Source organism: Dasypus novemcinctus, chromosome 23 (genome assembly GCF_030445035.2).
Source record: "Dasypus novemcinctus isolate mDasNov1 chromosome 23, mDasNov1.1.hap2, whole genome shotgun sequence".
Taxonomy (NCBI): domain Eukaryota; kingdom Metazoa; phylum Chordata; class Mammalia; order Cingulata; family Dasypodidae; genus Dasypus; species Dasypus novemcinctus.
Genome location: NC_080695.1, coordinates 46,267,758 through 46,277,523, shown reverse-complemented (window position 1 = coordinate 46,277,523; position 9,766 = coordinate 46,267,758). Strand labels below are relative to the sequence as shown.

General features: G+C 55.8%; 2 protein-coding genes across 3 annotated transcripts; both read right to left on the bottom strand.

Annotated features, from left to right (window-relative positions):
- Window positions 1-589: 589 nt before the first annotated feature.
- On the bottom strand, window positions 590-5,528 carry LOC131275583 (ral guanine nucleotide dissociation stimulator-like). The gene is made up of 9 exons (XM_058286323.1): window positions 5,482-5,528; window positions 4,622-5,292; window positions 3,707-3,922; window positions 3,318-3,421; window positions 2,761-2,845; window positions 2,343-2,417; window positions 1,815-1,901; window positions 1,374-1,406; window positions 590-1,053 (listed from the first exon to the last, which is right to left on the bottom strand). The coding sequence occupies exons 2-9, from the start codon at window positions 5,264-5,266 to the stop codon at window positions 928-930; spliced, it is 1,371 nt and encodes a 456-aa protein (XP_058142306.1). The 5' UTR covers window positions 5,267-5,292; window positions 5,482-5,528; the 3' UTR covers window positions 590-927.
- Window positions 5,529-5,533: 5 nt separating this feature from the next.
- Window positions 5,534-9,488, bottom strand: LOC131275584 (ral guanine nucleotide dissociation stimulator-like). Of its 2 annotated transcripts, none has more exons than XM_058286325.1 (5): window positions 9,025-9,488; window positions 8,415-8,525; window positions 7,057-7,145; window positions 6,384-6,440; window positions 5,534-5,714 (listed from the first exon to the last, which is right to left on the bottom strand). In XM_058286325.1, the coding sequence occupies exons 2-5, from the start codon at window positions 8,517-8,519 to the stop codon at window positions 5,579-5,581; spliced, it is 387 nt and encodes a 128-aa protein (XP_058142308.1). In that variant the 5' UTR covers window positions 8,520-8,525; window positions 9,025-9,488; the 3' UTR covers window positions 5,534-5,578. The 2 variants fall into 2 exon arrangements, with proteins under 2 accessions (XP_058142308.1, XP_058142307.1); XM_058286324.2 differs by having other exon boundaries at window positions 7,057-7,250; window positions 9,025-9,481.
- Window positions 9,489-9,766: the final 278 nt, after the last annotated feature.

Sequence of the window (9,766 nt, the reverse complement as noted above, 5' to 3'; positions counted from 1 at the left end):
GAGTACATGACCTCATGGCAGCTCCATTCTGAGGATGGCAGTTAGAGTCAGAGTCACTCTTTAATTAAGTGTCCTTCATTGTTAGCTGCACCTCTGCAGAGTCTTTCCTTCAGGCAGGTGTCACTCTCAGGGCTCCTTTATGGTCCTGGAGTTGGAATAGGGAATTAAGGTCCCTGGCTGGGGCCTTCTCTCATGTGGGCACAAGTGTTGGGGTGTCCTGGGGCCTCCAGGGCACAGCTGACCACCCTTCTATCCCACCCCCCAGTGCTGCAGATCCCACACAGTGCAAAAGTTTACTACACTATGGATCCCTCAGCCCATCACCATCTTCTTCTCCTGAAGCAAAACACACCTGTGGATGCCAAGGTGAAGAACAGAGCTATCTCAGCCCTTCTGGGGAGTATGCAGAAAGGACCCAAGTTCCAAAAGGGGAAATTCTAAATGGCCCTGGTGCCTGCCAGCTCAGGGTCCCCCTTCCCAGGTCTGCCTGGCCAAGTAGTTTTGCTCACCCCAACCTCAGTGGGCCAGGCCAGGCAGGCACTTCCCTGATATGTCCCTGATCTATGTCTGAAATAACCCACTTTCTCGATAAATAAAAAAGAGCTTCTAGCTCTCTTTATTGAACAGGCCTGTAAGTAAAGAAAATCTGGTACCAAAATCCTCCTCTCATGTGTAGATTTTGGTCTCTAAATGCTATTTTACATGGAAAGAGAAGAGGGCACCTGGGAGGTATGTGTGAGTCCAGGTCTTGGACAGGAAATGCATGAGAGGTCCCTGACAATTCTTGCATCCTGGAGAGCAAGGAATGGACCCAAACCCACAGGACAGGTTTTCAAAACATGAAAGGAGCCAACTGCAGGGTCTTATGGTGACCCAGGAGCCACCAGGACCATCCCGCTCCTACTATGGCCTGATTCTGTCCTGGCCTCACTGGTCCTTCTCACTGAGCTGCTCCATGGCTGCAAACCAGGCTCCAAATGATTCATGTGGCACAAGGGCCTCATAGCAGCAGCCCGCCTGGAGCTGCTGGAGCTCCTCCACCATCTGGTATTCCTGGGGCCAAGGAAAGGAAGATGTATCATCAAAACCTGGGTGGGCTTACTGGGTGGGACGGGGTCCAGGGGCTGGTTTTAGTCCTGTGGATCCCCCACCTCTTCACTCCCTTCCAGGCTCTGCCTGCCCTCAGGGCTGACTTCACACAGCTCATCCTCCTAGAAGTTGTTCTTCATCCCATGCACAACCCCACCCACTATCCCCCTCAATTTCAGAGGAAGCTATGAGCAGCCCTGGGGGGTCCTGCCCAGGAGGGTCTCTGTTTATTACCCTGACCCCACCCCAGCCCCACCCCTGTAGTGATGGCCACAGCTACTCACCTTCCTTTTTTTTTCGAAATTGATCTTCCTTCCCTGGAAGGCAGAGAATTTGCATTCATCATAAAGGGGCTCCTAGCCATTGCCAAGCCCATTGCCCCTCTGCCCCTGTCATGCTTTACTACTGCAGGTTCAACATGCACTGGGCAGCCCAGACCACAGATGGACTCAGGCAAGCCCCTCGCTTCCTTTAGTGGGGACTGGGAGTGGTGACAGAGACCTTCCAGTCCAAGTTGTGATGAACCAATGGAGAGAAGGCCCCTTGGACCAGCCTCCATCTACTCTTCTGTAAGAAGTTCATGGCACCCCAGCTCCCAGGGCATCTGTGAGGCTCCCAGGAGACATGATGTGCTCACTGCTGAGAGCTCAGGGCTCACAGAAGGACCTGTCCACCCAAGCCTCAGGGCCCCTTTCCCACCCTACCCTGGCCCCCGAACAACTCACATCCAGATACTCTGGCATGGCATACTCCAAAAGCAAAAATTCTGTGAGGAAAGTTCTCAGGCATGGGACCACACCTTGGATGTCACCCTGTGGCATTGGATAGGGTGGGGATGAGCACAGGCTCTCAGGTGCCCCCAAGACACCACTTGGGAAACTCCTCAGTCTCAGACTCCAGGGACCACCCAGTCTTCCTCTAGGACACTTTGCTGTAACCCTTAAGTTCCCCTTAAAGCCTCCAAAGACCCCAAATTTCTCTGCAGCCACCTCCCAGGACTGACTTTTCTTCAGTAACCATGTGTACCCCTCCCCTCCTCCAGCCACCCTGAGTCAGCTCCTCAAGGTTCTTGCTCTGACTGGCTGCAAGGAGACCCCCAGGATTCCCACAGCTCACCGTCCTAAGGCCAGGAGAAGGGACATTGAAGGGAGGCTTTCCAGGCTCAGTGGACTGGAGGGGCAGGCGTGAGAAGGGCCCCCATCCTGATTTGGAGGCCACCTCACCCCAACTCCTTTGGCTTCAGGCACACTCACCCTCTCTTGCTGCTGATGCTGCCTCTGGACTATTTGGGGATTTGCCTCCAGGGTGGAGAATTTAGAGATGGACCTCTGCCAGGGTGGAGAATGAGGTCAGTGAGGCCCTCCCCTCACCCATTGTCCCGTGGGTCTTGAGCACCTGGGAATAGTGGACTGAGGGAAATCTGCTGCCACCACATGCACAATGTCCCCAGCATGACCTTGTGCATGAGGACTGCTCTCTTGAGCCCGTTTTTTCATCCGTGGTGTGAGGACACAGCACTGAGTCCTACAATGATCCCCTCCCCCTGCCCATGAGCCAAACATCCTTCTTCATCTTCGTCCAGAATAGGCCAGGCTGGATGTTTTCACAGAAACTTTCAGTGAAAAACTAACCACCCCACCTCCTGAGCCCTGACCCCAGCCTCCTCTTTACCTTGATGATCAGCTCACTGCCATGGGAGAGGTTGTGCTCCTTCCAGTAAATCTCTGACAGAGTCAGAAAGAGGCAGAAGCTGTCCCTGGGGGAGGGCAAGAAGGAAGGAAAAGGTGGGAGTGGGGGGGAGGGAGTAAGGGCTGAACCACCTTCTTTTAGCTGCTTGGGACTCGGGCTGCCTGGCTGGGTGGTGTTGAAACTTTGTAAATCTGAGCACTGCAGGACAGTGTGGACTAGTGAGCTGAGCTCTCATGTGTGCACAGCAGGGACTCCCATCCCTTTCCATGAGCAGCTCTTTTTGCACATGCTTTTTTCATTTGGACAGAGTGTGTTGCTGAGAAGCAAACACTTAACATGCTCCCATTTGGCTCCACTCCATAAGGGACGGAGGAGGGAAGTGGTGTTGAGGCAAAACAGCTCACCTCAGGTGATATGGAGACCTAGAGCTACAATCTTTCTGGCCCTACCCAGGAGCTGCTGCCTCCCAGACTCCCTAAGTGGCAATTTCCCCAGGTCCCTCGCCCAATCTTATGTCCCCTAGAGAGAGGCCTGCCCACCTGGAAACTTCCTCCCATGTCTTCAATAGACAGAGGAGTGGATAGCTCTGGAGACCAGAGATGACGACATAGAAGGACGATTGGTTATGGAGGATTCGGCACTCCTGGGAGGGAGACAGATTCACCATGAGAGTGGGTGTAGGTGTCCCCCTGCTCCAGCTTCAGCTCCCACAGCTGATATCCACTCCCAGGATGAGATAGACACTGACAGAGGCCCTGAGGCACATCATGGACACAGAGTGACACCCACAGTCGTCCTGAAGGGGTAGCCTTGTTTGGAAGGGAGGATAGTGCAGGACTGTGCTACAGGCCAGGAGGGCCTGTGGTCCTGAGAGCCAATAAGTATAAAGTGGGGTTTCAGGACACCAGAGAGAGCCCCTTGAACATACCCTGGCCACCTCGATCCAGTGCTCCACCACCCTGGCCCTGGCTGGGTCCTTCATGCTCTGGTTCCCGATGCAGGTGGACATGACACAGTTTATCACCCGGTTGAAATGGGTGATGGTGGCATGGACGGTGGGCGCCATTTCTTCTTTGCATTTTTTGTTACGCTGGGACCAGATGGAGCCCAGGCAGTGATAGGGCACCACCTTCTTGAAGAGATCCTGGGGAGGAGGGGATGTCAGGAACCATGCCAAGCTCAGATGCCCTAGGCCCTCCTGACCTAGGCCAGGGTCCAGTGGTCTCAGGTGGGGCTTGGCAGGCTGAGGACAGGGTGTGTTCTTTGTTCCCTGAGGGGACCTAGCACTCTAGAGTCCTCAGCCCCAAGGCCTGCAGGGGAGAGGGCTCCATTTTCAAGTCCATCTCACAGCCCCCAGCCCCCAAGGTGCCTCAGACTTCCACAGGCCCAGGTAGCACCATCAACCCTCATTATAATGCATCCTCGGATGCCATGTTGTCGGGTGCATGGTCCCTGCCTAAGGACCCAGTACACATAAGGGCCTATCTCGTGTCAATGTAATGGAGAGCACCAGCACTGTGTGGGACCCCATGGGGTTGGCTGCACCACAGTGAGCTCCTTCAAGCCTCCATGATGAAGCCCCCTCAGGCTTTCTATTTCTTTGCTCTCATGTCATGTTCCCAGTCAGTGCATGAGGCAGAGATGGCTACTGCCCAATAGTTACTCTCCAGAGGAGTGAAGCATGGGCTTAGGGAGTAGTAAACTTGCCCAGGTTGAAATTCTGGGAGTGGAGCCAGTGTTTGAACCCAGATCCTAAGATTCTGATTCAGGGGGTGGTAAGGTGGGCAGCAGTTCCCAGAAGGAAGAGCCTCCCAGCCCCACCCTATCATGTCCAGCTGCTCACCACATCCATTCGGGTCAGCTGCTGTGCCACCAGCTCCGGAGGGAAAGCCAGGAGGTTAGCATTCTCCTCACTCAGCCTGATTTCCAAAGGCAAAGTACAAGAGCAGGAAGGTTCCGGGGGTGTGGCCTGCCCCAGTACTGGGTCGAGCCTTGGCACTGGCTCTGGTGGTGGTGCCAGACTTGCCTCCCCCTCAAGAGCCATTGCTGCTGAAGGCAAGTTAAGAGGCTGTGGTTCCATAAAGGGCACTGACTTGAAATGTGTAGGTGACTCTGGAGGTGGCGGTGGGAGTGCCTCCAGCTCAGGAACTGGTGATAGAGATGGTGATGTGACTTCTTCCAGCATGGCTGCAGGTGCAACATCTGAGGATGGAGCTGGCTCTACTATCAGAGTCGGCATTGATGGTACCTCCACAGGTGTCACAGGCCCTAGCACTGTGGGTAGAAGTGGTGGTGGTGCTAGAGCCACCTTCAGCTCCGGAGCTGGTGCTACATCACCTAATGCTTCAGGCTCTATTTGTTGTCCAAGCACTGGGACAAACTCAGGAGCTGGCAGCAGAGGTGAAGATGGAGCTTCTTCAGGCTCTGGAAGTACCCCTGTGACTGCCACAGGTGGTGGAACTGGCAGTGGATGTTGTCCTGGAGGCATTTGCTGCTCTGGGGCTGACAAATGAGCTGCAGAAGAGGTAAGTTCCAAACCGTGAATTTCTTTAAGTGTCTTTAAGCTCCCACTTGAAGCTCCCACTATCTTTTGGGGAAGATCCAGTCCCCAAAACTGTTCCCAGACATCAGGGCTCCTCTTTGTTCCTGACCTGGTGGCAACCCCTGGTAGTCCCTGCCTATGGATCCAGTCCTGGTACTCACCCCACAAGCTCACATGCTCCCATCCTGAGGCGCCCTCACCCTTTGGCTCAGCCTCAATGGGCTCCAGATGGTTCCTCCCTGACAGTAGAGCTATGGCTCAGCACTCCAGGGCAGAGCCAGGAAGATACACCTGGGCGTAGCCCACCAGCAGCTTGAGGCAGGGTGAGCCTGTAGGTTCTGTGAAATCCTCAGCATACCGGTCCATCCAGGTGCCCAGCAGCGAGGAGACGGTGCTGAGGACAGGAGGGGGCAGCAGAGTCAGACACGGGCCTTTCCTTCCACACTGCCCAGGGACCCTCCCGTTGGAAAATCAGGTCCATAAGGACAGGAGAGGTTTTGACTGGTCTCTCCATAGCCGGGCATGGACACATAGTGGGAGCTTCTTCAATATGTCAGTGATAAGGGAAGAAGATCTGTCCTCCTCCCCCGGGCCCTCGTGGCCCTCCCCCCAGGCAACTTCTGCCCTGCACAGCTGCCTCATCCTCTGCCATGCATCGTGTGTGTCTCTTCTTCCCACTGACACTGCCCTCCCAAACGTCAGCAGTGCAGCCACCCTGCCATCCATGCAGGCAGACAGGAGTGAGGTCAGGGCAGCTTTGGAGCTGGCTGCTCACCACCTCCTGTTGTGGGTCTGCACAAGGTGGTGTTTGGGCTCCTGGGGTGTGATTGGGCTGTGCTGGGCAAGTGTCCTCTGCAGCCAGTGCCCCAGGACCCCACCCACAGCTTCCCTTGATGCCTTTCCATGTGGAGGGGGAAGCCCTCTGGACTCTACTCTCAAGGGAGCTCATAAGATGGGTGGGGCTTTGTGTTCTGCCCAGTCCTTCCCTACCACCTGTCCCCCAAACTCCAACACTGGTCTCTGGAGAGGAGAGCCCCTTACCCTCCCCACCAAGTGCACTTACTTTCTCATTTCCAGGCCTCCTCCTTGCCTGTCTCTGCCACGGAGGCTCCGTCCATATCTAGGGGAGACGTGGGCATGTCACGGCTGACTCTCTTTGAGAATACCCCTGCTTAAGGTGACACCTGTTACAGCCTGCAGCCCCAACTCCAATGGAACCCAGAAGGGCATGGACTTTGGCTGGCTTTGTTCACTGCGTGAATCTGCCTAAGGAAGTGCCTGTACCTAGTAGACGCTTGATGTATATACTTGATGAAGAAGTGCCCTAAGTGGCACCTTCTCAGGCATAGGGTGGGCCTGGACCCCTCTGACAGGCTACACTGGTCCCTCCTCTTACCCACCAAGGTCAGAGGCCCAAAAGGGACCTCAAACTCCCTTAGTAAAGAGGAAACTCGGGGTCAGTAAGGGGGGGGAGCCCGAGAGCCTCTTTACTGGGAGGAGGAAAACCCTGTTAAGGAACAATCCTGCCCCTCCAGGCTCCCTGCCCAGGGAGCCAGGCTCAGAGAAGCACTTTCCATGCATCCTAACTCTTAGTCCTTACAATCAACCCTGCAGATAGGTACCCTGACCCCCCTCCTGTCCAAGGAGGAAACTGAGGCCGGTGGGTGAAATGACAGTTCTGAGACACAAGTTGGGGGCGGAGCAGTCAAGGCAGCAGGGACGGGGCGGGCACTCACCTTCTGAACAACAGGTGCAGGACCTGCTCGGTGGTGGTGAACACGCGGTATGTCCCCAGGAAGGTCTTGACAAAGACAAGGTCCCCCTCCTGGAAGGCGGGCACCAGGTGCTCGGCCAGGTTCTCCCACGGGCCTGCCTTGACCATGCGCACCATGCGGTGCTCCTCCCTCGAGCGGGCCCAGACATTCATCCTCTAGGGTGGGAAGAAGAGTCACATGTGCTGAGGGGCAGAGCTGGGGACCCCCGGGTGGGGCTGGGGCTCTGGGCAGTCCTGCTGTATCCAAGCCCTCAGCGCCTTGAGGCCAGGGTCACGTGCATGCCTCCAGCAGAGAAAGGTCCTCGGCCTCCTTTTGATTTGGAGGTGAGGAGGTAATTGAAAGGTGAGACTCCAGACCTGGCAAAGGACAAGGGCCTGGGTGTCCCTGGGGGAGAAACCCCACTGCAGGGCCGAGGAGCTGAACTGACACCTCAGGGTCTGGCAGACCCACCTGTCAGTAAACGACTTCCTCCACTGCTCATGGGGCCAGAGCCACAACATGGTGCCATTTGCCACCCAGAACTAAGACCAGGAAACTAAAGGAAAATGCAAAGAGACAATTCCATATGGGCTGCAGGGATGCTGCCACCCACAGAGACAGCCAGTGGTGATGGAACTGCTCCAGCCTTAGGCAGTTCCTGTGTCGCTTGCTGGTGGTGAAAGGGCTGTGTGTCCTCTACCCACCCTGCCCATTCCAAAGAGCCTCTACTGGGGTGGGGGGAGGGAATATTGCTTAGGACCCATGGTTGGTGCCCAGGTCACCAGTGCTGAAAGGGAAAAGGAAAGGAATGTTCCAGGTCCAGCAGCACTTAAGGCCATACCGCTGCTCTAAGCCTCCTCGCTTCTGGAATATTGGCAGCCAAGTCAGGCCTCAGCTCCTGACCTGAGAAGGGCAAGAGGATGGTCATGGGAGATGGCAAGAACCCTCCTAAGGAGAGGAGCTGTGTGGCTTGGGGCAGGTGTGGGAGGACAGTCATGAAGACTGCTGCCCGGGGACACGGGGCCAAGGAGTGGAAACAGAAATACAGCAGCCAAATGCACACAGATCTGACGTGGGCCCACCCTGCAGCCCACCCTGCAGGGAAATCCCTGCTAAGGCCTCATTTCTGAGGTTCTTAAACTTTTGAGGTGACCTCCCCCTGGTCCATGGAATGGCAGTGTGGTGGGGAGTTGTGGGGCCCCAGGTTCCTTGGGAAGTGGGCTATTGGGCACATCAGGGGAGAAAGCCCTGGGAGAGAAAGTGGGGAGTGCCAGATGGGATATAGGCTCTGGGGACCCCCCCACCCTGCTGTTTCATACCCCATTGATCCCTACTCCCACCTGGTACCAGCGCTGGCCCTGGCCAGGGCCTCGACGGACCTGCACCTTCTCTATGTAGACGGCGTAGACGAGCCCCTCCTCCAGCTGTTCCCCTACCATCTGCATGGAGTTCTGCAAACACAGTGCCCAGCAGGTGGGACAAGAGGGTCAGTGAGAGGCCTTCCCCAAACCACAGGGGATGAAGCACTTCTTTGGAGCCAAGATCCAGGTCAGGCCCAAATGGGGGTCACCCTTTCCCTGCAGCCCCATTGGAGAGGAGATGACAGTTCAGGGCTCAGGATTAACACTGGTCCACAGGAGAGCCACCCTCAAGACACACCTTCCCACCCTTCCAGCCATGGCCTGGCAGGCGACAGGGAAGGACCTACTGGGTTCCCATCCCTGACAGCCTGCTGCTTCCCAGGGTGGCCCCTGCTTATGCCTCCCCCACACGGGGTGGTGGATGGGACATGGGGCTGCCAAGGCAGGAGCTCAGTAGTGGCAGGTGCTCAGTTGGCTGTTCCTAGGTCACCCCATGTTACTTTTGGGGACCTCCTGGTCAGTGGCCTGGGGCTTTGTGGCTGAGGCCTGAACCAATTTCGAAAGCCACCGGAAGAGGACTCATTCCTACTTTGGTTGAGGCCTGAGCCTCGGGGTCTGCGAACGCAGCAGGAGAACATCCTGCTCTCTCGAGCGTCTCCTGCCAAGTGAGCTGGGAAGGGGCTGCCTCTGGAATCTGGGGCCTGGTTACCAGGGTTCCAAGTTCTGTTGGGTCTGTGACAAAGGCAGTGAGGTCACCTCCTTCAGTCCCCTTCCCAGTGCCCTCTCAGGACTAAAAACTCCACAAAACTCCCTCTGCATGTCTGTCTGTCTATCCCCCTCACCCAAATCATCTTGTTAAGTGGTCAAAGTTCTGCCCACACGTCCCTCCCCACAGCTTCCTGGAAGGCCGGTGTTCAGCTCGGGCCCGGCTAGGAGGAGACGCACCTGGGTGCGGACCTGACTCCCTTTTCTTTTCAGTTTTGTGACACCACACTAGTTTCTGAGGCTTCCCAACTCTCCTGCCCAATACACTGGGAATCATTCTAGCATCTGCTTCCTGAGCACATGGCCAAGTCAATGTGGGGCAAACACTGCAAACCCCATAGTCTTGTGCAACAGATTGAATTCACAGATATAGACATGGAATAAACAGGAAGGTGATGGAGGTAACATTGAATATAACTCAAATCAGCCCTGGGCAGGCCTGTGTGATCTTCATAAACTCACTCCCACTCCTGGATTGCTGTCTCAGTCTTGTCCCACTGTCATCTGCTCTATTCTTACCCCAGGGCTGTAAGAACTAGTTTGCCTGGGCCCCTGCTTCTTGAACC